The 27,454-nt window shown below is 44.6% G+C and overlaps 1 protein-coding gene across 12 annotated transcripts in view; it reads right to left on the bottom strand.

Moving 5' to 3' along the window:
- The window catches only part of EPB41L1 (erythrocyte membrane protein band 4.1 like 1), a 168,656-nt gene that overhangs the window by 48,575 nt on the left and 92,627 nt on the right, over positions 1–27,454 (bottom strand). For all 12 annotated transcript variants that reach the window (XM_033153334.1, XM_033153336.1, XM_033153337.1 and 9 more), the window contains one exon: positions 5,156–5,358. In XM_033153334.1, coding sequence (XP_033009225.1) covers positions 5,156–5,344 — 189 coding nt within the window. In that variant the 5' untranslated portion in view covers positions 5,345–5,358. The remainder of the gene's footprint in view (positions 1–5,155; positions 5,359–27,454) is intronic.

The raw sequence follows: 27,454 nt of genomic DNA on the forward strand, positions 1-27,454 counted from the left end.
GAATAATTTCACTATGCCCAGAGACTGGAGGTGACCTATAGCTCCTTTCCTCAACTGGGCAACCAGGATGATTACTCTTCTCTGCTAATCTTCCCTTTGCATCTATCCCCAGCTCCCCCAATTCTCTTGTCTTTCCTTTTGCAAGCCTGTAGCAGGGCCTGTCTTTGTTGTGATGGAGGGATTTATGCAATCATTCTGGGATTCAGGGCTACAGGACTTCACTGTCCTATACAGCACCACTAGCTATATAGCATGGCTAAAAGAAAAGGGGGGGGAATGCAAAACAACACAGGCAAATGTGTAAGATTTGCATCACATGTACAAGTCACATCCTTTAACTTTCTTCAGCATAACATGATCTCCCCTGAATACACACCCCTTCAACAAGTGCTGTGATCTCACTTCTTTCTGGTAGTGGTTTTTATGCTGCTGCCCAGCAATGTCTTATCTGAATGCTCCCACATTGGGGGGGGGGGGAATAAGAAAACCAAAAAGCAATAGGTGAAGTCCTAAGTGGGCAAAATAACCTCTGATTGGCAAATTGCTTCTTGTTAAGATTCAGAATCAGAACACTGCAAATTGCCACTGGCTTGGCACTCTCCCAGAGTTAATTGCTGTGATATCTCTGGGGGGGAAAGGCAAATTTCTGTGCTTCAGCCCACACAGCAGCTATGAAGGAGAGGCCATTCCCATTGGTGGCAAACTGGACATCAATCCAACCCTTGGTGGTAAGATCAGAGCTGCGTTCTGTTGCAGTTCCAATCCTTCACAATGACAGAGACACATTTGACGAAGATGAACCCCGGGGGGGGGGGGAGGGGACTGGCAGAAGGTTAGTTTTAGATGACAATCTCTAGCCTGGGACAGAAATACCTAGTGAGAAAAGCTTACACACTGGCGATGCAGCCTTCTTGCTGGGCAGTGCTCACTGCCCTTTATAAAAGTACAACATTCACTCATCCATAGCTTCATTTGACGCTCCTGGCAAAAAAAGAGTCTTCTGAATCAACATACAGAAGAACTATTGTCTCTCCTTTTGTGGTTTTCTAACGCATGAGCACTCAAGTGCCACCAAGCAGATCTTCAGAGTGGCCAATTTCCTAACTTGTAGCTGAAAAATCTCTATGTAGGACAAGAAGCTAGAGTTAGAATTGGATATGGAATAACTGATTGGTTCAAAATTGGGAAAGGAGTATGACAAGGCTGTATATTGTCTCCCTGCTTATTTAACTTATATGCAGAATTCATCATGTGAAAGGCTGGACTGCATGAATCCCAAGCCGGAATTAAGATTGCTAGAAGAAATATCAACAACCTCAGATATGCTGATGACACAACCTTGATGTCAGAAAGTGAGGAGGAATTAAAGAACCTTTTAATGAGGGTGAAAGAGGAGAGCGCAAAATATGGTCTGAAGCTCCACATCAAAAAAACTAAGATCATGGCCACTTGTCCCATCACCTCCTGGCAAATAGAAGGGGAAGAAATGAAGGCAGTAAGAGATTTCACTTTCTTGGGTTCCATGATCACTGCAGATGGTGACAACAGTCACAAAATTGGAAGAGGCCTGCTTCCTGGGAGTAAAGCAATGACAAACCTAGACAGCATCTTAAAAAGCAGAGACATCACCTTGCCGACAAAGGTCCGTATAGTTAAAGCTATGGTTTTCCCAGTAGTAATGTATGGAAGTGAGAGCTGGACCATCAAGAAGGCTGATCGCCGAAGAATTGATGCTTTTGAATTATGGTGCTGGAGGAGACTCTTGAGAGTCCCATGGACTGCAAGAAGATCAAACCTATCCATTCTGAAGGAAATCAGCCCTGAGTGCTCACTGGAAGGACAGATACTGAAGCTGAGGCTCCAATACTTTGGCCACCTCATGAGAAGAGAAGACTCCCGGGAAAAGACCCTGTTGTTGGGAAAGATGGAGGGCACAAGGAGAAGGGGACGACAGAGGATGAGATGGTTGGACAGTGTTCTCGAAGCTACCAACATGAGTCTGACCAAACTCCAGGAAGCAGTGGAAGACAGGGGTGCCTGGCGTGCTCTGGTCCATGGGGTCACGAAGAGTCGGACACGACTAAATGACTAAACAACAACAACAACAAGCTGAAGAAATGTTTACTTCGAAGTAAATTTTGCCGAGATCATTGGAACTGATTTCCATGGAAGCACACTTAGAACTGTAGCTTAAGGTGATTTAAACAGAAACAATCTTTGACCCACAGCAGATGTTCAAATCAGCTCTGGACAACTACAAGTAGCTTTGAGTGCATTTTCCAAACCAAGCAAGTAGCTGCTCTGTGTTTATCAAATGCAAAGTGCTCTCAGGTGGCCCAGAATCATTCCAGATAATTTCCATGCATATCAGATGGAGCGGGCTTTTGGCAGATGATGCAGCATCTGAGAGGGGCAGAGATTTCCCTACTCAATCCTCACGTTTTAGAAATTAGGGCTTTGAGGGTATTTTGGAGAATTGGGAGGGGGGTTAATATTATCCTAGCCACTGCATCCCACGCCAAGGGCTTAAATTATTATTTTTCACCTCTGAAGAAAAGGACCCAATGTTTATTTGCCAATCCATTTATATGATCTGTCCACTTTGATTCTGCTTTCTGGCTTTCCCCCCCACCAAGCATGGCATACTGAATGAGCAGCAAGTGCGCCCTCCCCAACCAAGAATAAATTTTTGTAAAGGGAAATATAATGGCTTTTAGGGTTGGAACAACATCTGAATATTATGCTACTCAGCTACACTCCTTGCTTCATTATATTTCGGGGCAAAACAGGGCCCCTGTATATAAATTAAGTTTAAGGGAGAATTAAATATCTATCTGGCGGTTGGGCAAGGTCAAACATACAACCTTGATAGAATAAGATCCATATGGATTCTCCATCACTATAAGACTTCCATACTGTCTCATGTAACTTTGTATGCAGCAACAAGACAGTGCCACAGGCTGCTCACCTATCTGTAATAGAAAACAGACCATGACCTTCCCACGGCACTGATGAGGAAAATCCTGGTTTGGAGATTAATCTGGGAGATGATAAGGTGCCTCTTTTGCTTTCACAAAGGTCCTTGGTTTACCAGAGGATGAAGGCCATAGCACTTTTCATTATTATGTCTCAAAAAAGCCATTCCAAGCAATTCAGTGCCAACTCTGGGTCATGCAATTGGCCCTTTCATCACTGTCCAGAAAACAACAGAGCAACTGCTCCATCAGGCCATTTAGCTTCTGGTATCCGGGTGAGACAGGTGCAATTCCTTCACAGGTATTTTCTGAAGCAAATCTGGGAGCAGTCAAACCTGGAATTTTCATCCAACTAATGAACCGCAGCCAACAGGAAAACAAGGAGCTTATTTTACACAGTTGGTCCATCTAGCTCAGTACTGTCAACAGTGCCAAAAGGAAACTCTAGGTTTTCACACAGGAATATTTCCCCAGCCCTACCTGGAGAAGCCAACGATTGAATCTGGGACCATTTTAATGTAAAACATGTGTTCTACCACTCAGTTACTGTACAGCTCCTCCCCTGCAGGGTTGAGAAACTCTGGGGCAGCGCTAAGGAGCAAAGCATCTTTATAGGAAATCGAGTAAAGAAAAGGGGTGATGAGTAAAAAGGAACCATAGATGTAGGTGGTGTTTTCTTGGAGTCTCCATGCAGTAACAGGTTGAGGGAAAACGGGGGACGGGAGACTGAGAGTAGGGAAGAAATATCAACCAGGTGGCAAAGGGCACCCTGGCATTTCATTTGTTTATTAAAACATTTTTATCCCCCCGCCTTTCTGGTGCAAATGCACAACTCAGGGTGAGTTACAACATTTAAAACTGCAGTTTAATAAGAGGAACAATATAAAGCAACCCACCCATGAGAGACAGGAACAGCACTTAAAACCAAGCAGGAAAAAAACACTTTATCTGCCACATGCAACAAAAGCCTGCCAGAATAAAATGGTCTGCTAAACACAGTGTAAGAGGAACAACGTGGGCAGAAGTCTTTGCACATGTAGTCCAACCAGCAAACAAGGAGCAAGAAGAAGTCATGTTGGATGGGGAAGTCATAAAAGAACTCTTAGGCAAGAGTCCCTGCCATGCTCCAAGATGGAAAAATAGTACATTACCATCACCACCAATATACCATTCCCAGGTGAAGAATAGATATTAGGCAGGCTTAAATTCTGGCATCGCTGGGGGAGGGGGAGGGAGAGAGTGACTTGTCTACAGCTATATATCATCATAATCAATTTCCCAGACACTTTAATATTCAAACTTCTAAATTGTTTTATCAGCAGTTCATGCCTCCTATTTTATACTGTTATTCATTGCTCTTTATTGCATTTTAGTTTTTTTATACCATTAGCTGCCTGGAACTTTTTATTAGTCAGACAGGATGCGTAACCCACCCCACCCCCCTTTACAAAATATACCAGGATCTAAGCCTGCCTAGAATCTATTCTCTCCAACATGGGAGTTGCTCTCCTACACGGCAGAGCACAGACTGACCACTGGCATTCAGCAATGAGTGAAAACGAGGGCTCCTGCATCAGTCTGAACCGAGGGCAGGTTTTGGTCCTGTGCTGGTCTCCATCTGTGTTGCTATGTGCCGAGTTGGGCATAAATCTGCCACCTTCCACACCCTGAGCTTAAACCCAAATCGGCTTCTGACACTCAGCTGCAACTGCTTGGCATGCTGAAGTTGGAACTGAGTGAAGAAAGCCAATCCAGGATCACCTCAAAGCTGCAGCTGCAATGGACTCAAACTAGGGTGCCCTACTTTACAGAGGATTCTCCTTGACTTGAAGGGCTGTCAAGTCTAAGTCTGGTTTAAAGATGAAAAACCATAACAAGGGAAAAAAGAGGCCATCACGTTGACCATTAATAGTGCCTGGACAGCAAATTGGGTGGGCAGACAAGTCATCTACAGTATTTAAATTGCAGCAGTGACTTCTAAAAACTGGCATGTGCAAAAATTTTGCATATAAATGTTGCTCAAAGGCACTCTCTTTATTACTTCAGAAGTAAATCAAGAAAATCTTTAATAAAAATACATTAAAAAGAAGGAGGAGGAGGAGGAGGACAAGGGTTCAGCTAGGCACTGAGAACACCGTCTAGGCCAGGGCTCAGCACTCTCAGCCGTCATCTCAACTCACCCGCTCTGCATGCTTAGAGTCGCTGTGGGCTCCAGGCTTCTCATTCGCCTCGGCTTCCTGGCTGTTTGCCGTGGGTGTGGAGCCACCGGTCACTGTGTTTGGCCCACTCGCTGCCTCCTCTGGAGGCTGCTGTGGAGTTTCCTCTTGGGCATTCTTCACCTCCGATTCTGGGCCCGTCTCTGTCGTCATGGTTACTAATTATTCTGCATTTGCAAAGGTAAGAAGAGAAGAACAGGGAAGGGATTAAAATGTGCAGTCCTGGCTATCAAAACAATTGCTTTCTGAAACTGTAGGGACGCACTTGCCCTCCTGGTGATGTCTCAGAACCAGGAAATTGCACAGCGGCGTCCCTGCAAAAGAGGCTTCCAAATCAAATCTGCACAATCATTGAGTCTGCCACTTGGACACTGCAGGCCAATCTCAGAAACCCCACCCTGCTGAGATGCTGCATTGGGGGATGGGATATCTTTGCAGTAAAGATCTCCTGAGGGAATGAGATGGCACCTACACTTATTATTGCTTTGGAACTCAAAGACAGCGCTGCTAAATCGGTATTCTTTCAGGTTAAGCCAAGGTTAAGGAACCATCGGCTCTCTAAGTTGTCATTAGACTCCAACACCCATCGGCCTGAGCCACCATGGCCAATAGTCGGGGATAGTGGGAACTGTAGGACAACAACATCTGGAGGGTCAATGTTTCTCAACCCTGGACATCCATGCAGAAAATCAGGGCCCCACAGAACCCAGTGAGTACTGTTTTCAAAATGACCAAGAGTCATGGAGATCCGGAGAACAGGCAACTCAGCTCCAGGGTGCCCCTTACGTTTCAAAGCTTGATCTAGACTCCTAGGTGAGGGAACTCTCCCTGGGTGACCTTGGGAAAGATACTCTAAAAATAACCTACCTTAAGGATTGCAAAACTATCTTTTATACAGCAAGGGGGGTTGTATTCACCTTCAGGGGGCGGCATCACAGCAGTGGGACAGCATATGGAGAGAGGGGGGTGCACACAGAAGCAGACCCCTCCATCAGCTGATCCATGCTGGGGGGGGGGTGATCATCCCCTCTCTGCTCATAACATTATCCATGTGGTGCCTGGGGGCAGAGGTGATTTAGCAGAGCACTGAGCTTCACTCTTCCCAGCACCATGTCTACTTTAATGAATGAGGCTTTGGAGGGCCAGGAAAAAATTGCTTGAGGGCCAGTGAGGCTCCCAAACTGGGGATTAGCCACCCCTGCTACACAGAAAAAAACAACTCTTCTATAAAATGGAGGGCAATCAACAATCATATTCAAAGTCGCATTTTGAAGAGCTCAAGAGATGAAGAGGAAGCCAAATATGCTCTCTCCCCCTGAACACTTATTTAAACGTGTGGCTTCTTGCTTGTGCTCCTGAAGGATACAGCTTAGCAAAATATCACATGTATTTATGGCAATACTATAGATGCAATACTAGAGAAAGTCAAACTGAGCTTACATTTTGGTAGGTAACGGGTGAATGTTTTTCAGGCAACCTGTGCTAAATTTCAGTGGGTAACAGTATGTGGCATTTTCAGAGATGGAGTTTACAGGTAGGACCAAAGGGAGCTAGTCTTCCACAACCCATGTTTCAGATCACCAGCAACCTTACTTCTGCAGTGCCTGTATACTCATGCGCATGGCCCACCAACACACAAATTTAGAACAATTAGACATGGTGTGCATGGATGCTTGCTAACCCCATCTGTGGTTAGGTTGATCTGGAACTGCTGAATTCTTGCCCAGCCACAAATGCTTATAACTTCCAGTTGAGGCTCAAGCGCAGCAGGAAGGATATCAACAAAATTTTAGTGCAGCACTCAAAGCCAGATCATTTTCTCTGAAGGTTAAGGAATCGCAGACTCACTTGATGCCTTATATTTAGCCAGTGTCAAAGCCCACAACGTCAAATCTTTCTACTCCCTTGTTCGGGAGAAATGCAATCCTCAAGGATATTAGAATTCAAAAGCAAGCACTTGCTGGTTGCTAAGCCCTGACTCATAGCCGTTGGGCTGACCCTATCCCGTACATTGTCATCAGGGCTTAACGAGATGGCAGACGTAGCTGCACATAAGGCCATAGATTAATGCGCTGGTGTCTGTGCCAAGCCAGCAACATCTCTCCAAATGACTAGTATCGTTGATCAGTTCCCAGCTCTAAGGTTCCATCCCAGGGACAGTACAGTCAGCACAGCAGGTCTCACGGTTGACAAAGGAACTTGAAAAACATGATTTTAGTAGACCAAATGCTGAAAAGGAATTAACAGTGTGATGCATCACCAAAAAAAGCTAATGCTATTCTAGGCTGCATCAACAGAAGTATAGTGTCCAGATCAAGAGTACTAACAGTACCACTACTACTGCACTAGATACACGTGGTATAGGAAAGCAAGGCTTGATCTTTTCAGAGAGAGTGAGAAAAATACACCAAGGTACCACCATGCCTCTTTGGGGGGATTTCATGAAAACCTGATGCGAATGAAGCTCTCATCTGATGGGACTAGGATGTAGCAAGCTAGAGGTCATCAGACTAGAGCTAGGCGACAACCACAGATATTCAACAGTACAGCACAGAAATATATTCAACCGTGTAAGATATACCAGTACTTTGCAATCTCTGCCTTTCAGGGAAGTGATGCAGATCAGGGGCAAAGAATATGCTTTTCAAGCAGAAGGTCCCCATTTCAAACTGCAGCATCTCCAGGTAGGACTGGGTGAGACTCCATGCCTGGAACCCTGGAAAGCCACTGCCAGTCAGTGTAGACAGTACTGAACTAGACAGACCAATGGTCTGTCTCAGTATAAAGCAGTCTTCTATGTCTCTATGTCTCTCCTGCTAAAAGGTATTGGAAGTCAGATAGATGGCAAGAGGTTCCGTAGAATCATAAACTGTTCTTCAATGTGAAGGACAAAAACAGTAGACACACTTCCCCGAAAGACAACTTGTTCACCACCACAGATCTTTCCCTCCAACATGCAGCTATTGTTGGATGCCTTTAAGCACACTGACAGCCCAGATGAGGTGAGAATGAGGGGCAAGGGCCTGCTCAGCCCCCACATAAATTGAGGTTGTGCCCTCTAAAACATGCCTTGGAACCACACAGGGTTTTATATGCAGAGATTCCTTGGAAGACAAACACACAGATCGTGCTGAAGTTTACATTTCCTTGGCTCAGAATATGAACCCAGGTGATCTGAAACGCTCACCTTAAGCACAAGGTGAGCATTAATGAAGGTGAGTGTTACATTGCAACTCTCCCAAGTTCTTCTCTATATTGAATTAAATCCAAGGCGAATAACAACTCAACTCTTTCCTCCTGCCCCTCCCAAACACCCAGCCTCCAGGCCCTCTTCTCTCTTCAACTGGCTGTTCTGGTGGGCAGGAAGGAGTTCTTTCCTCCATTCCCTCTTCCCGCACCTAGAGTGCAGCTGGAGCAGTGACCCATATGCCAGCCACTCTGTGAAATGCTGCTTTCGGCTACTGATATTGGAAGGCGATGGTGAAAATTGCAACTGCCAGAGCTGTTGGCCCAACACAGCCCAAGAGGGAGGAGTAGAGGATAAATATCTCCATCTTGCTAGCTGCCACCATAGCAGACTCCAGATCAGTGGATGGGAAGGATAGAGTGGTGGTGATTACAGCTCATGAGAAACTGAAGGTAGGATCTGATCCTGCTGCAAACCTATTAGTGCCCAGTGCCCATGGCCCATTCATGTGGATTTTTGCTGTAGTGCTCTGAGCCACTCTGGGGCACGTTTTTGTGGGAAAGCAGCATACAATTTGAAATAATGATAATAACAAAAATAGCAGCAGTAGTTGTTGTCCTTACTAGGCTTGAAATAAACAGCGCAAATTATCTCACTGCACCATGTTGTCTTTCTTGCTGGAACAACAAATTCTGCTTTCGCTACCAATGGAGTGCTAACCAAAAAATAGTTTCTCAGAACTACAGGTGATCTTCAGGGTGTTGTTTTTGTTGTTAGGGTGTGTATTTTTGTGTTTTTATATTGTAGACTTCTCTGTGATTGTCAAATGAATGGTGGTATAGACATTTCATTAACAACAACAACAACAACAACAATAGCCTTTATATAAAGCTGAACACTTCAATCACACATTTTGATAATCCATAATTAATACTCCCATACTGATCTAGTCCCCAGTCTCTTAAAGGCTGAACTGTTAGATTACAGTTCATTTGGGAAATCTAATATAGCAGAGGTTACCAATGTGATGCCCATCTCCTCCCCTGCCAAAATTAGGTTTGAAAGAAGCATTCTGTTGTAACCAGTTGAATGGGTTGTGGTGTGTGTATGCTTGTTGCTCATGCTTGTTGCTCATGCTAGGAGCAGTTTGCAAATGTACCACAACGTTGGTAAGCCCTGTCCTATTTGTTAGGGAAATAACTTGCTTTGCCAAACCATATATCAGCTTTTTTTGGGGAGGAGGAGTTAAGAGATTTTCCCTATCTCTAGAAAGGCAAATGTGGAAGTGGTTCTCTGAGAAGAATGATGTTAAACAGATCAGAGACCTGACTCTATATAAGGCAGCACCTTATCTAATTGACCCATCAGGATGAGTGCTTATTGTGCAGAGCATTGGGTTTAGATATCAAATCACTGTTGCTCACTGGAAAACCTTGGTTGAGTTACCACCTCATATCCAAATTTATCTATGGGTAATTACTTATGATCTTATGTTACTATCAGGCTGAAAGTAAGAGAAATATATTTCGAGATGACCAGGAGACAAGTATCCAAGCTCACTAGAACTTTGGCCACTTCCAAATTCTTTTCATTACTACACGGGGGGGGGGGGGGGGGGGGGGAGAGATGTCAAAAGGAACAATACATTTCCAAGCCTGAAATGTTGATATGAATAAAGCTGGTATTATTGAGGGAATGGCATGTTTGCACATGTCAAAATAACACTTTTTTCCATTTCAAAATGCCACTTCGAAGTGACATACTTTTAACTTCTCTTACTGACAACCCATAAAAAAGAGAGGACAATATTTTCCTAAGTGCACCTTTGACATTGACGAATCCCATTTTCAAGGTAAAAAGCTAATTATGTTGTAGCTGCAAAGCTACCAAGATTTTGTACAAGGCTGCAATCCTAGTCTCACTTACCTGGGCAGAAGCCCCACTGATTCCAATAAAACATTTGAGTATACATCGTTAGAACTGAGCTTTCAATCATGCCAGCTGGGTTTCTGAACAGAATTTCTACTCTTTTTCAATACTGTATATATGCCTGTGTGTGTGTGTACTCACACTGTATGCATATCCACCCACACACCAATGAATACACACATCCTATTAAAAATGCAGGAAACCGAAAGATGAACAAATCCACTGCTATATAACCAGAAGCTGCAGTCATCTGTTAAAGCAAAGATGGATAACCTTTAGCCTTCCCAATGTTGTTGGACTCCCATCTCGGACTGCCATCTCCCACCAGCCTCAGTCATCATGGTCAATACTGATAGGAGTTGTAGTTCATTAACATCTCTCAAGGGCCACTGGTTCCCCATCCCTGAGCTGAAAGAACAGGAGATGCTGTATATTCTTACCTACCATAATTGGGATGGGATGTGAGATAACCATCCAGATATCTGTGGTGCAGAGGTACCGGTAGTTTGGTTACTAACCAATTTGTGTGTGGTAGATGGGACATGGGGTGTAGAGCCCCAGGAATGGAGCCAAATGTGGAGCTCACAGGGTTTTACTGAGCCTGTGGGTGGACTTCGGCGTTTTGGACAGGACATGGGATGAAGCCCAATACAAAAGTTGTCCATTTACCCAAAGAAAAAACATAACACCTCAGCCTTGCTTTTTATGTCCTGCAAAGGTACACTAAGAAAAGGAGGAAGGGAATGTTGTGTATTGATTCAATGGTTTTTATATCTGAATTACTATTGTTTGTATTCACATTAAAGTAACTGCCTTTCTGTTCCAGAAGGAACAGCTACTATTGGTTCATTTAAGCCAGTGTTTTTCAACCTTTTTTGGGCAAAGGCACACTTGTTTCATGAAAAAAATCACGAGGCACACCACCATTAGAAAATGTTAAAAAAATTAACTCTGTGCCTATATTGACTATATATAAAGTAATTTTCCCACGGCACACCAGGCAACATCTCGCGGCACACTAGTGTGCCGCGGAACAGTGGTTGAAAAACACTGATTTAAGCTGCTGTATTTGGATCCTCAGTCTTATTGGTTCCCACCAAAAGGCAGCTTTTGTGATTGCTTGAGATTGTTCCCTCCAAAATGTATCCCTTCTAGCCAGTCTTCTGTCCCTATAAATGTAGCTTCCCTCTCCTCAGTCTCCAGTCTTGTTTGCCTGAATAAAGAGTGTTACATGAAGAAGCTGTCTCCTGCCTGCTATGTCAGAAAGCTGAAATCACTTACTGAAATCACTAACCCCACGCTACAACAGGGAATCCATGGTGAGGCCAGTTCCCTTTCATCCCACTGTATGGGAAACAATCTGGAAGATATTGTTACGAGGAGATAGAGTGGCATGTCTTGGAGTTCTCCCCATATCCGAGCCGTGCCCCAAACTTAGCTTCTGTGTGGATGTTTCTTTAAGGAAAGAGAGCTTGGATGTTTGACCACAGATGTTGCTAATTTAGATCAAACTCTCTAGAAAGGCAGGCATGTGGGATGGGAGACGGAGCCTCATCACGGACCCAGGGTGAGGGTGCTGTGAGTCTGTTTGTGTGTCCTTGCTACCCATTTGAGGGGCTCCTGGGAGCGGATTGGGGACATGTTGATTTAGTTATGTATGCTTTGTTTTCTCCAATAAAGGTACTTTGGTTCATCTTCCACCTGCTTTGTTTATTTGCCCTGATATCCTTGAAAACAACCGCTGCATTTGGCAGAACACCCACCTGGTTCAGCTGGCAAGGCTAAGAGGTAGCTGGCCTACTAGCAAGTGGTTGGAAATCACAGACACAGGGAGAAGAAGAGCAACAGTGTCAGTTTCTGGAGGAGAACTCTGTTTTTGTTTTTTCGCTATTTGGGCTGGTGACCCACAAGGAGGTGCCCTTGCTTATCCCCAAATTCCGTTTTTGCAGTGAGATTTTCACACACTAAAACTGCCATGCTGTGTCCTCTTACCACAGCAGGGTTCACACACAGCATGTGCTACGCTCACCTAAAATGAGCTTTTGGATGATCCCACATAAGGTTTTGCCTTCACGCTTCAAAGCAGCACTGTGAAAATTTCTGCTCTCTGAAGAAAAAAGCCTGTCCACCTGCTAGGTTTGCGAGGCTGCAGTCTGGAGATTCTCTATCTGCTACTGAACTGTGAGACTATGGTTTCTTGCTTGTTTCTCTTTGCCCCAGATGCTCTTTTTTTAAATTAATAAATAAGTGCCCACTTTTCTGGCTGTAATAACATGCAGGTAGATTAGGAGTAGAGATTTTATGGAGCAGCAGCAACATCCAGGTATAACATGCAAGGCTTCTGGCACTTCCAGACTGCAGCTATTTTCTGATAGGATTGAACCAACCACATACCGGGAAATGCAGTTTGCACACTTAAAGTTGATTTGGAGTGCTGGAGCAGAAACCACCACCACCACCACCTTCCCCCAAAGACTACCAACATGTGAAGAAGTACAAAATGTCTTCTACTCAGATCCCCAAATGAAAGATGCTGGGGGATAATTGTGGGGTTCCTCTATCAGCTGCCAGCATAGGAATCTGCTTTATACCACATCAGGCCATTAGTCCATCTAGCTAAGTAATTTCAACATTGGCTGACAGTGGCTTTGCAGGGTTTCAAACAGCCTTTCCCCATCCCAACCCGGAGATGGCAGGGATTGAATCTGGGATCTTTTGCATGCAAAGCACACTACTACCGAGCAACAGCCCTTCCCCAAAGGTTCATCTATTCTGCATGTGTAAAATGATGCTGTAGCAATGCAGATTTGTCGTGGGAGTAAACTGCCGAAGTACCAGAAACTGTTCATGCCACAGAACAGCAGCCTTCGCTACTATCCACCCATGCCATTTTACTAAATAATGCTGAGCTTCCTAGTGAGGATGGGCAGCATACCAACAACCTAGAATTCCCCTCAAGAGAACAGGGTGCGAGTTCTGTGTTTTCCCCACCCACAGCCTTTGCCCAGCACTTCCAACCTAACCCCCCTTTGCTCAGAGCATGCACCTGGTTAGGCGCTGAACACAATGCATGGTGTTGACAAACCCTGCCCATGCCATCAGCCTGCGCCCTGGGGCATGGCATTTGATTAAGCAAATACTTATCTTTACTTGTGCAGCTACACATGTCAGCCAGGCTCATATTACCCAGCCCTTCCCTATCCTCATTTTAAAATCCAGTCTACTTTTCTCCTCAAAAAGCTCCTGCAGCACATAATTCCATTGGGAGTTCACACCCTGCGCAAAGTCTCTCTGCCTGTTGGAGGAGAAAGCACCTGCATTCAGGTCTTTGTAACTATTGCTTTGAAAAGTCCCTGGCGTGGGCCTCGAGTGGTTCCCTCCACATATTAGAGGCACACAAACCTGCCTTGCTTCATTTTGAAGGAGTTGCTTAAGGGGCCAAAGAATGAACATCCCAAAGGAGTGAAAATTATAGGCTTCTGGCAGATGTACATATTACAGTTACTGTTAAAAAAAAAACCCTCAGGTGAGACACCAGAGCTTTGCTTTTGGGTGGGGTTCTTTTTGCAGTAAGCATGTAAAGTGAATATGTAATGTACATCTTAAAGCATGTGCCTGGAAACCCTGATTTGACCAGGGCACCTGAAAAAAATGTTGCTCATGTGTATTAGACCCACACTTAGTAGGTAATACCCAGTGCTAGTCCTACTCAAGACTTAAGCCCACTGAAATTGATGGAATTGTAAGTCATGTAAGTCATGTCAATTAATTTCAGTGGGTCTACTCTAAGCGGTAAAAAGTATTCCATACCACCCTATGTGTTGGCTGCAAAAAATAAAATAAAAAATACAGTTGCTCTTCATAGCAATCAAAACATGCAAAGCAGGCTTTTACAGACACAAGTGGAAGATTTTAGGACAGAACTACACATGACAGCAGAAGGCCACATCTTCGAAACATAGGTTGCCGACACAAACCTGTAAAGTAGGGAGTGAGGGTGATTTTGCCTTCTGCCTTGGCTTTTCAAGCGTCCTGTGTTAGGAGTGATAGGCAATCATGTACAGTTCTGCCCTAAATTCAAAAACATCCTGTTGTCACAATAAGGCTGGATCTGCACATAACTTTAATAGAAGACATTCTTCTAATTGGCACACACATCTACACAATTTATTCTGGTAGTTTGGGAACATGTATCATAATATGCCCGCAGAAAACCCACATTGAAACTCCTGTGGTTAGAAAAAGCCTTACATGGTAAAATTCTAAGTTCTGTACAGTTCATACAGATGTGACCCACTGCAACAGAATCAATGTTTTTACAGGGAACACTTTTTTTTAAGTTTCGTATCTTATTTGGCAGATTCCAACACACTGCTCGTGTCAGACCAAGGAGGCAGCATTCGGATACAGCCAAAGAAAATGGCAAACAACGAAACAGATCAGCATTGGGAACCATTGTTCATAACTCATTGTCTTCCTGTCTGTTGTGATAAATGCACCCATCTAAAATAACATAGTTCTAATAAACGTATCATGTACAGACAACTGCGGTTTCTCCAGTGAATGCTGCATTTCTGCCAAGCATGAAGGAGAGCAGCTGACACCTAGCACATATATGCCATCGGTGCCTGGAGAAAATATAGCAGGGTGTCTACTAATGGGCAGAATGAAGCTGCAATCCTATACACACTCACCCAGGAGTAAGTCCCATTGAACTCAGTGCAGCTGTCACATGCAGAAGTGCACTGTTAGTAGTTGTGTGGAAGTGAAGTGACTATTACCCCTGCTCCCAATGATCCCTATCCAGAAGCAAGGTAGGGTGGGGTGGGAATGCAGCTCCCGAAGTCTCTCTATCTGGCAACATTCCCTTCCCAGTCCAATTTCATGGACCCCTTGAGTGCTTTTGCCTGGTGTTCTTGGATTCTGATGATGCCATTTACTTGCCTAGATAAAGGATAGAGGGATGCATGACTGTGTGGATGAACTAGTCTACTGTACTAAGGTAAAATTTGCATGATTTGCTCTGCCTATTGGTATGCTGCCCCCACGAGGTTGCACAGAAGGAAATGCAGCCCTCAGACTGAAAAGGGTTTCCCCACCCCTGATCTAGGTAAATAAAATGTGTGCTGTGATGTCATACGGACTGTGCAATGCTGCAAAACCAGTTGCCAACCAATGGAGAAATGCACAGCATGATAGCACCATGCCTCAAACTGTGCCTACTTAGATGTTATAAGGAAGAGGGAGAAAGGGATATGGAGCAGCAGCTTCTTGGTTTGTCTCATAAATGGCACATTAAGCAACTAAAGTTACAGCTTTTGAAAGGACAGCTCTTCTCTTACTGCAGAAAAGTTTTCTAAATTAAGAGACAATATTCCATCGTGCATGTTTATTTCAGCAGTGGGACCCAGAGAGCACAATGGGATTTACTCTCCAGCAACCAGGGCTAAAACTGCCACTTTAACCTATTGCATTGATGGGGAAAGAGGTTGAAAATCTGCTTTAGCTGTTGAGGTCAACTGCAACAGATAGTCCAGGCTCACACAGCTACCAGCTTAGAATCCTTAACCAGCTTAAAGATAAGTAGCCTTTCTCTCCGAGAGCTGAACTGGCTAAAGGGAGATTTCCCTTTCCTTAATGAAGGAAAGCTAGATGTGTTGTTTGGTGCATATTTAAGGGTACATGTGCAAAACATGAAGCTTAAGAATTAATATCCAATTAAGGAGATCATCTTCAGTCAGTTGGTAATTTAAGAACTGACTTGCTAGATCAGAACAAAAGTCCATGTAGCTTGGCTTGTTTGCAGCAGTGGCCAACTGGGTGCTCCCTTGAAGGTCACAAAATGGGATAGCAAGGAGCCATTATCTGCTGTTTGCTTCCAGTATCTGATATTCTGAACATGGAGCTGCCAATTAGCTATTATGCCTAATAGCCATTAACAAGCCTATCCCTTCATGAATTTTTAACCCCTTTTAAAAGCCATTTATGCTCGCATCCATGCCTCCCAACATCCCACGACAATCTCCATGTTAATTATGCATTGCTTAAAATGGCACTTCTCTTTGTCTGTCCTGAACCTACTGCCAATTAATTTAAATGGATGACCTCAGGTTCTAGTGTTTTGAGAGGCAACGAATAATTTCTCTATTATGTTTATTCTCTCCCCAAAGAGTGCAGATCTTTATAAACTTCTAGCATCTTTCCAGTGTGGTGTAGTGGTTAAGAGCAGTAGACTCGTAATCTGGTGAACCGGGTTCGCGTCTCCGCTCCTCCACATGCAGCTGCTGGATGACCTTGGGCCAGTCACACTTCTTTGAAGTCTCTCAGCCCCACTCACCTCACCGAGTGTTGGTTGTGGGGGAGGAAGGGAAAGGAGAAAGTTAGCCACTTTGAGACTCCTTCGGGTAGTGATAAAACGGGATATCAAATCCAAACTCTCCTCCTCCTCCTCCTCCTCCTCCTCCTCTTAGGAGCGCTTCAAGTTTTGGGCAGTAGATATGCTTCTACTGTGTAAGCCACATGTGTAAATGGTAAGTGCTGTGTCAGCGGAAGGGATAGAAATGTCATCAAGTGTGTGGTGAACACATGCCAGGGATCTGGATCAAATCATACATCCCTGCTTTGTGTCTCCTGTGTGTCTCCTTCAAACAAAGCGGAGCTCATAGTACAACACATGGTGGGCACAGTGGAAACACATCTTCTGTCCTTGTCTTCTCTCAGAACTCCAACAGCTGATGCCTTTCTTCCTAAGAAATATCCTCCATCTCATCCCTGCCTCCAGACAGTTTTAGGCTACGCACACGCCACACACTTAAAGCACATGGCTTCTCTTGAAGAATCCTGGGAACGGTAGCTGACTTCTCGCAGAGCTACAATTTCCAGCAACCTTAACAAACTGGTTCCCAGGATTCTTAATAATAATAATAATAATAATTTATTATTTATACCTCACCCATCTGGCTGGGTTTCCCCACATGCTTTAAATGCATAGTGTGCATGCAGCCATGGCTACTCTTTCATGTCCCTGTTTCATCTCTACAATATATATATTGTGAGGTAGAACATGGAGAACTGCACAGAGCACCCTGTATGTTGTTGGGCCAAAGATGCATGGACATCTATCACTAAATTATTCCCAGCTCTGCATTTTCTCTCTCTCCCCCTCCCCCACAGCCCCATGTCAGGCTTTGGGGAAAACAGCCCAGAATCAGAGAAATAGTAAGAGTTCTTATCAAGTCATTTATTCAATAATTCACAGAGAACGACGAAAGAATGCAGCCTTCCTAAAAATGGTGTTGCTCCAACTGAGCTCCTCCTCCCCCCTCACTTCCTAGCAACAGCATTTCCCCTTACAGTGGCCACCAGGGGCTAATTGTCTCGGAGTCTTTTGCTCTTCCACTTTCAATGCATGCTGAGTTCTGGGAGAAGGGGGGTCAGCAATGCTCTCCAGTGATAACGTGTCAGCTGGTTGTTCTGTCTCAGTCTCCCCCTTCTCTTCTCCCAACACCTCCTAGCTCTTCTGTTCACCTGTCTCTGAGCTGTGACCTTCCTCAAACCACTGGTGTAATTCAATACTGCCTTCCTCTTCTCTGGGAAGTTCAGGAGGGGCAGCAGTCTCGACTATTCTTCCTCAGTCTCGTCCCCCTCAGTCCACTCCCTGACACCCCGGAACTCAGAAATCGCCAGTGAGATGTGTAGTCTTTCTTGAGTGCTTTCAGCTGATTTAGGCCCCAACTGCAATGTGAAGAATTAGAGCTCCACCCCACCCCCACTTACTGCTTCTAAAGGCTCTCATCTGCTATCCTATTGCCCAGTCACCTAGCCAACAGAAATGTGTCACCAATGCCATTTAGCCTCTGTTCTCCAAGAGTTTGTGCATCTGCTGCCTTGGGCACGTCTCTTGTTTGCACCCTTAACCTCTTAGCTGATTGCTCCCTTTGAGCATAGCCTGTGTCTCAACCTGTGGTTCACACACATCTGCCAAGCACTGAACTCTAAAGGAGTAATTGCAAAGACAGCCCTTGAAGGGCTATTCCCCAAAGGGAAGAAACCAAAACCTCTTAATAATTTAAAATCATAATAAAACTACACTCATGCCTTTAACCCCCTCACTTCAAAGAGAGTCTTTGGTCGGCGGCAGTGACAGAGAAAGCTTGCCATGGAAAGTGTGCGATACACAGCTGTAAGATGCTTTTTTTTTATTTAACGTGCAAGGTGCTGATGGTTGGGGAAGTCGTATATAGGAATATGAGGAAGCACACTAGATATTGGGGCTGGGTGGACAGGATGCCACTCAGAAAGAGGGCAGGCTGGCTCAAGTCAGACAGCAAGCTTCTGAAAATATCTGGTGACACAAAGAGGGAACTCCACATTCTGAACTGGCACAGCTGCACTTCTATCCTCTTAACACTGAACTTAGCCACCCAATTTATAAGATCTAAAATAGCTCAGAGCTCAGTGGCAGAGTACTGTATGTGTTTTGCAAACAAAGAAGGGGTTGAGGTTCAGCCTCCAAGTTTCAGAACTCAGGTAGCAGAGCCAGAAAAGATATCTGCCTGGCAGTAACTCTCCAAAGTCTCACTATCAGTGCAGAGCTAGATAAATTGAGGGTAGGTGGATGGACCTCAGCCTCTAGTCTTAATGCCTAGCCCACCTGCATAGACCACACCCTGCTCACTAAAAGCCACACCCCTCACTCTCAAGTGCTTTTGCCTGGCTGAAATTGGTCCTTGAACTGGATGGAAGGTGTTGCGTATGTGAGTAAGCCTCTGATTTGTGTGGGGCTTGAATGGAGTCTCTTGTATCAAAGGTAAGAGGCACACCTGTCACTCTACCCATTTTGGTCCACCACTAATGCGTGCCTCCCCCCCCCCCAAGTTTCCCCATGAGAGTGTGTCCTTCACCACATCTAAGATAAAACAATGGTATCACATATCAGATCCACAACTTCACTGAAGCCCCAAAGAGGTAGAATCATAGAATTGGAAGGCACCATTAGGTGCTTATAATGTCTTATTTAAAACTGAAATTTCAACCTTTCCTGTCCCTCAGAGGCACAAAACCCTGGAACCAACATTAGAAATAAACAACAACAAGAATCCACATCATTAAAACCATGTAATAAATAGTGCAGCTAAAAGCAGCAGGCGAAGATTTCAAGACAATCAATATACCCAAACAACAAAAGAGTTCAAAGCTTGCTGAAAGAGAGAGAAGTCAGATACCAGCAGGACACCAGTAACAGGGAAGATAACCAGAGTTTGCGGCCCAGGTAGTTCCACATATAGATTATCTCTCATTCAAGGCAGGAAGTCTTACAATCTCCCTAGTTTGGGTCACTTTGCTGCTTTTTAAACATGTTCAAGGGGTTAAAGCAGAAATAGCCATCCAAGTGGGCTCTAAGATCTCAGAGGAGGATATGACATATTTTTGCCAACTCCTGTGAACTGATTTTCCGGGGGGTGGGGAGGAGCAAGGTGAGTGCCCAGTTTGTTCCATTACTTCTGGTTCCAACATGGATTCCTACACACACACACACACACACAAATCAAAATCACTCCCATGGAAGAAAACATTACTTCAGAAGTATCCTCCTGTGAACTTTCAGCCTTTGGCCAAGAAGAGTGGCAGGTTACATACCTCCTACCAGCAAAGCTGCCAGAATGGCCGAGGCCACCCTGCCAAGCAAACATGGTTGGCTTTGCAATTTGAGGCTCCCAGTCTCAATGGTCCATTCTGATGGGGTGAACTCACATATAAATCCAGTCCCTTCAAGTTCTTGACGATGTCGTTCACCCGCCAGAAGCTCTCAGACTAACTGCCAGTACCAGGAAAACACCGTCCAAAAACAACAGCCACCTTGTTTGAGCCAGTGTGGTTCCAGGGAATAGAAAACTGGACTCAGACCAAGAGAAGCTGGGCTCCAAATCCCAGCTCAGCCCTGGACGCACTGTGTGGCCTTGGTCTACCCCTTTTATGCTGGGGACTGAGAGGAATAAGGGCAGCTGGGAAGCTGTAGCATAAAAGGCCATTCACACATGCACACAGAAGCTGCAAGCCTGCTACAGGAGTCCAATGTGCAGTCAAGGATAAAAGGATGTTGGGAATATTATATGTGAGGATGCAGAAGATTAGCAGTGTTGGGGAAGAGTACTCCAAGGGAGACACTGGCTACTTCAGAAAATGACAAAAGCCAGAGCTAGCCCAAGAGCCCTCCTGAGGCAAAGGAAGAAATGTGTTTACTCTAAGAAAAATAATTATTGACATTTATTAAGGATTGGAAACTTCTTATGGACTTCTTGCATGAAAGAGAAAATTAACTTGTAACATCTGGATTTAAAGATTCAAAAAATATTGGTTTATAGAAAACAAAATAGTTGGATGCCAATTTGAGTGAATACTTTGAACAAGTTACTATGTTTGGCTGACAGAAAGAGTATCAGAGGTTTTTTCATCTTTTTCTTTTTCAATTTTTCTTTCCCCCTCCCTTTCTTCTGTTTCTTTTTCCTTCTCTTTGCTCCTGTTTCTTTTTAGATTAGATGTTAAAAAATATTTCTTTTATTCTGGTATACTATAAAAAGATACTTTGTATTAGGTATAAACTTCGGCTTCCTCCAAAGAATCCTGGGAACTTCAGTTTACCACTCACAGAGCACCCATAAGCAAACTGCAGTTCACACAATTTTTGAGGAGGAAGCCATGACTGTTAAAAGTGGTGTAATAGTGATTTAGATGGCTGTGGCTTCAGTATTGCCTCTCCTCTTCTTCCTTGTTCTTTGTTCTTCCTCTGTGCCCTGAAATTGTCCGTGGATGCTGGAAAACTTCCAGCTACACAAATTCACAACTCCTGGTTCCCTTCAGCCTATCATTATCCTTTGTTCCTCTGCATCAGCCTGTCTCTCACTGACACCCCTCCATTCCCCTCCTGCTCCTTTGCCCTGTTTTCCCAATGCTGTCCTCCCTGCCTCCATCTCTTCCTGTCTGTATCCCTGACTCTCTGTCTTGCACATGTTTCTCACTTCCATCTCCCCAACCCCGTTACTCACAGCTCAAAGGCAGGAACTGCTTGAGAGCTTTAATCACAAAAGTTCAAACGAAAGAGAATTCATTTAATAGAGTTGTCATGGCTGATATTCTGTGATGTAGACACTGTAGCCCCCTGGCAGCAGAAGAGAAAGACCATTTCCTGACTGGAGCACATCTTGACACCTCTGTGACTTGGTTTCAGCCATCACAAACGACATCAGTCCATTTCAATCTGTCTATCACAAATGCACAAGCAGCCTCTCCGGAAGAGAGGGCAGCTTTTTAAGCTTGGGTTTCCAACGGTCTCCCTCATATGAGGCTCTACAAATCTAACCCAGGCTATAGGCCTTGTAAATAAGCGTTCTGAGCTATTCCATGTGTTAACATTTAGCTCACGAGGATCAATGCCCATGTAACAAAACCCAACACATATGGGATCATAGCTTCACCTTGAAAAACATACACTAATTTGGGAGGGAGGGGCCGTGATCACAGCTTGCTAGCCTATTGCAGGCAACAGCCACAATTCACACAGATGCGCCCACACACAAATGATGCTTTGCATGCGTTGTGTGTTACTTGGATGTCACAAAATGCAGGCACACAGGAATCATTCGTGTATGCAGTCTCGCCAAAGGTTAGCTGCAATTAATATTGGAACATTTTAATATTGGGACAATTAATTCTACCTCTCAGCCCTGTACCCACACCATAAAAACACTCGTCCATCAAGAAGGCTGAAACACCAGGAGTTACCCCCATATTTGCACACCTAACTGCAGATTCCCAAACAGTTGGGAGGGATACATCAGAATTAATTCTGACAGACTTGAGTATTACCAGCCTCCCAATGTGTTTGTGTGGGACACAATTCTCAAGTGTAATTAGGATGAGAGAGAAATCTCTTCCAGTGCATGAGGTGAGGCCAATGGGAAGCTCCTCCATGCTAAGTGACCTTCTATTTAGTGTCCCCCATCATGAAATGTTTTGGAACAGCTGGTCCTAACCATTCCTTGGAGCCCCCAAGCCCCTACTACTGAAGTTTGGGTCTTGCCACTGGACATTCCAACCAACCACAGCCAGAACCCCCGAACTCTTCCTAGCAGTGTCTGGTTCTGGCACTGAAGGAAAGGATATGTGTCCAGTAACCCCTACAGAAGGCAGAAAGAGTGAACCTGCAGTAGCAGTAACTTGAGCTGCAGCAGCCCAGCACCATTTCCAACAGGCACTTGTGCAGAGAGCAACTGTCTTCTTCCAAATTTAAACACAGCCAGCTCACTGTTTATATTGTAGATTCTAATTCTGATAGCTGCTAGTGAGCAAGGTTTTTTTTTTTTGTTAGGATTAGCAAGTACTGAATTCAGTGTCAGTTCTCTCCCCCCCCCATCTCTCTCTCTCTCTCTCTCTCTCTCACACACACACACACACACACACACACATTTGGCCAACACTTTTTGATTTACAGGGCTGAAAGAATATTTGCATATTTTCCATGACAAAGAAAAACCATTTTCTTCAGAGACTGATCGTCCCCTAAAGGGAATCTTGGTGCTTCTCATATATACACCCTGACCAACAGGAGTCCAGATAATGGAATTATTCATTCCAAAGAAGGGAGGCTTGTCAAGACTGTTCAGAAATAGCAAGAAGCAAAATTATTTCTGAGCAAAGCAAACCAGATGCTCCCCCCCTCACACTCCTTTCACTCACCCACCTGCCTAGCTTTGTCCTGTTTCGTTCCTTCCTTCTTGTTCCAATCCAACTGCACACATAAACCCCTCAAGGAAGCACAAACAGAATCCTGGGAGCAAGACAGTTACGATATTCTGCCTATGATCTGGGGCTGTGTGTTTAATGTAGCAAATAAAACGTGATCACAGAGCTGTGACAATCCCGCTCCAAGTCCTCTAAATTCAATCTGGACTTGTGCCCAGGACTTGACTATTGGAGACTTTGAATTTACGTTTTTCGAACCCTCGTGGTTGCAGGCAGAGAAAACAACTGCAAAAGGTCTGGAGCGGTTCCAGCAACTCCACACTATGCATCCCGAAAAGTCCCTCCCCACAGTTGCAAGCCCTTCCAGTTACTAAACCCACACACCTTGCCACCCATGACAGATGAACTGCTCCTGCAGCCCTTGGGAAAATACTCTAAATTCTTTGGAAACCCAAATATTATGTTCCAGATAATAGGCTTATACACATTAATCAAATACAGAGGAATTTCCATAAACTACTCTGTTCTTATTTCCCTGGCATATAATTTTGGGCACGAAACCTTGACATTGTATCTGGGGAGGTGCTGCTAAGAGTTCTACTTTTCTGGTGCTTCCCAATTAGAATGCCATACATATCAATGGACCACGGCATGGAAGATGGAGCAAGCTCGTTTTCTCCTGTTCTGGAGGGTAGGAACTGAACCAATGGCTTCAAGTTACAAGAAAGGAGATTCCGACTAGGCATCAGGAAGAATGTTCTGACAGTGAGAGCTGTTTGACAGTGGAACCGTCTCCCTTGGGAGGTGGTGGACTCTGCTTCCTTGGAGGTCTTTAAGCAGAGGTTGGATGGCCAGCTGCCATGGATGCTTTAGTTGAGATTCCTGCATTGCAGGGGGTTGGACTAGAATTTAAATGTTTCCAAAACTTGGGTCTCCAGCTGGACTACAGCTCCAATCATCCTTAGCTAGCAAGACCAGTGGCCAGTGGAATTGTAGTCTGAAATCAGTTGGAGACCCAAGTTTGGGAAACACTGGACGATCCTCGGGATCTCTTCCAACACTATGATTCTATTATCAAAGGGCAGCTCTGCATTGCCTCATCTCCTGAGCATGCCTTCACTTGCCCTCCCTTCTGAATGATCACCTCACCTCAAGCAGCTCTGCCCACACCCACAGAAATCAACAGGGAGCCCCAGTGGTCAGACCAAGCCTTGTGGCCAAAAGGAAAAACCAACCAAGCACCTATCAGTCCACAAGATCCAGATTGCACATTCATCTCCAAACACAGCATGCAGTAGTAAGGCCCGCATGCCATACAATTGTCGGCCTCGGTCCTGTAAACCTGAAGGAGCATCTCCACCCCCATCATTCTGCCCGGACACTGAGGTCCAGCGCCGAGGGCCTTCTGGCGGTACCCTCACTGCGAGAAGCAAAGCTACAGGGAACCAGGCAGAGGGCTTTCTTGGTAGTGGTGTGCGCCCTGTGGAACACCCTCCCATCTCATGTCAAAGAGATAAACAACCACCTTACATTCAGAAGTCATCTGAAGGCAGCCCTGTTCAGGAAAGTTTTTAATTTGTGCCATTTTAATGTATCCTAATATCTGTTGGAAGGCGCCCAGAGTGGCTGGGGAAACCCAGCCAGATGGGCGGGGTACTACTACTACTACTACTACTAATAATAATAATAATAATAATTTGTATTATTTCTGTTCTATCCTGGCTGACATGTCTGCTTATGACAACCTGCAAGTGGGGTATCGTAAAGAAACACAGAATTCAGAATGGAGGCACTTTCTGCCACTGCAAGCAGTAGAGAAAGGTATCAGGGAAACAGCAAGGAGAGGAAAAGATGATGGCAGTGCTTGGGGCAATCTGATGCAGCCGTGAAGCTTCTTGCTGAGGAGCAAGGCCATATAGCCAGACAGAACTTGCATTTCTTGCGGTGTAATGGGAGAATTACAGTGTGAAGAGATGATTAAGAAATTTGGTTCAGATGTTAATTGAAACCTACCTAAGGCATGCTTTCCGGGGGGTGGGGGGAGAGATATGTGAATCTAAACACAGCTATCCTTTAAAATTCACACTTCTCCACGTGCCACAATGTAGTTTTCTGGCCACAAAGTGTACAAAATGTGGATTATCAGGAAAAAGTGTGCATTAAAATGCATACCGGTATATTAGTGAATGTAACATTAAAAATGCATTATATTTAGGGACAATTTCTGGCTTAAAAAAAAAAATGTGCAGATCGGACCAAACTGCACACAAACATGCAAGTATCAGTATTATACTTTAAGGCTGATGAATTTTCACAAGGGCTTTTTAGAAAGAAAGAAAGAAAGAAAGAAAGAAAGAAAGAAAGAAAGAAAGAAATCACAACCCGATGCAGAAATGTGGAGAACTGAACTTCAGCCTGGGAAAAAATGAGAAAGCAAAGATGAGAGATTCATTCCAGTGACAGGAAGAATTTGCCCCACACAATGTAGTAGGAGTGGGGTTTGTATTTATTTTCAAGGAAAGCAGGAACAGTAAACAAATGGGAGTTTAATTTCCCTCCCAGATGAAGTGCCCCTCCCTTGAATGAGAAAGAATAGCCTATGTCTCTCTCCCTCACCCCATCTGTCTGCCTAGGCAGCACCAAGATGCTTTCAGCTCTTTCTATGGGTCCCATGTCCCCACATACCGAGCCCGGCCTGCAGTGCTTAGGCTCCCTCTCCTTCTCCCTCCAGCCATCACCATGATCAACTTCTTTCATTAATAATGAGTGTCTGGTTTTTATCAGCTCCGCTCGCCTCGGGCTTAGCCCATAATACACTAAAAGGGAGCCAGGCATTGGCAGCTGGCAGGTCCTGGCGAGACAAGGAACCGCAAAACACGGACAAACAACTCTCCTCACAGCTCTCTGCACACACAGTTACAATCGCAGCTAAGAAGAGCTTGGTTGGTTCTTTAAAAAGTGCATTATTATAATTATACCATCTGCCTAAATTGCGGGTGAAACCTCTCTATGCAAAATAAACAGGAGATTTAAAAAACAACAACAACAACCCAGAGGAGTCTTGAGACATCTATGGATGCTTCTGCCTCAATAAGCAAGCCATCCTTAAACAAGAAAATTTATTGTGGCATGAACTTTCAGAGGCTCTTAACTTTTGTTAGTTTCTCTCTCTCTTTTTTGCAGTCACAAATCTCTACTTGTGTTACTAACATGGATACCCTTCTCGGTGAAAAAGAGGAATGCACAATCTGCCATTTTAGTGTACAACCCAGTTAACGGAATTCCAGAAATTCCAGACATCTCAAACTTTTTGCCATGTTACCACGAACCCACACTGTCATCAGGCAGACAGAGAAATCAGTACAGACTGCAAAGAATACCGAATGACCCATACACTGTCTTTTAAGCTACAAATCAAACTCAGCAACAGCTACTAGATAGCCCACGTGGAAAACATGGTATCATTGTTACATTGCCATTATTCGGATTGGCTAGGATTTCAATGCCTCTCCTGATCTGGTTTGCTCTAAACGGCGCAGTTTACTATAAACCTGTCACCTTGTACTCTCTCAACACCTCAAATCATAAATAAAGTCAACGTACTAAAGAAACAGATTTGAAAAGGTTTTTAAACTTTACAGACATTAAGTCTATGGCTTTTGGCTCACAGAATATATAATGATAACCCAACGGCCTAATGTGGTTTCACAACACCGACATGCAGACAGTCTATAATATCACATCGATGAATTATTTGCTTTACAAAATTTTCAAATCTTGTCATACTATATCACATAAATACATGGCGTTTCTTTAGTACCTTGACTTTATTGTATTTGTTTGACTCTCTTAAACACTTTTTCAGGGCCTTTTCTGTGATGGTACCCTGGTTGTGAAATACTCTCCCCAGAAACTCATTTGAAACCTACATGCAGTGGGGGTTTTTTCCCCAGGCTTTTTAGCTTAAAGAACATGTTTCAGTAGGGTTACCAGATGTCCCCGGTTCCCGGGGACAATCCTCAGATTTACAAATCTGTCCCCGGACAAATTCCATCCCCTGAATGTCCGCAGATTTGCAAAACTGTCCCCAGGAAACGTGGCAGTGGCAGCCTCAGCAGCCTGGAGCCAGCCTGGTAGCATAGTTGGCTCTGGCTGGCTTCAGGAGCTGCTCCCTGCCATGGCGCATGCCATTTTTCCTCACCGGAAGTCCCCATATGATGCGTCTTCTGCGCAACACATCATATGAGGACTTCCAGTGAGGAAAAATGGGGGGGAGGGCACCACGCAGTGAGCAGCTCCTGAAGCCAGTCAGAGCCAACTGTGCTACCAGGCTGGCTCTGGGCTGCTGACTGCTGCTGCTCCCGCCACTGGCAAAGGGGAACCGGGGACATCCGGCGGTACAGATC

This window comes from Lacerta agilis, chromosome 6 (genome assembly GCF_009819535.1).
Source record: "Lacerta agilis isolate rLacAgi1 chromosome 6, rLacAgi1.pri, whole genome shotgun sequence".
Lineage (NCBI taxonomy): Eukaryota > Metazoa > Chordata > Lepidosauria > Squamata > Lacertidae > Lacerta > Lacerta agilis.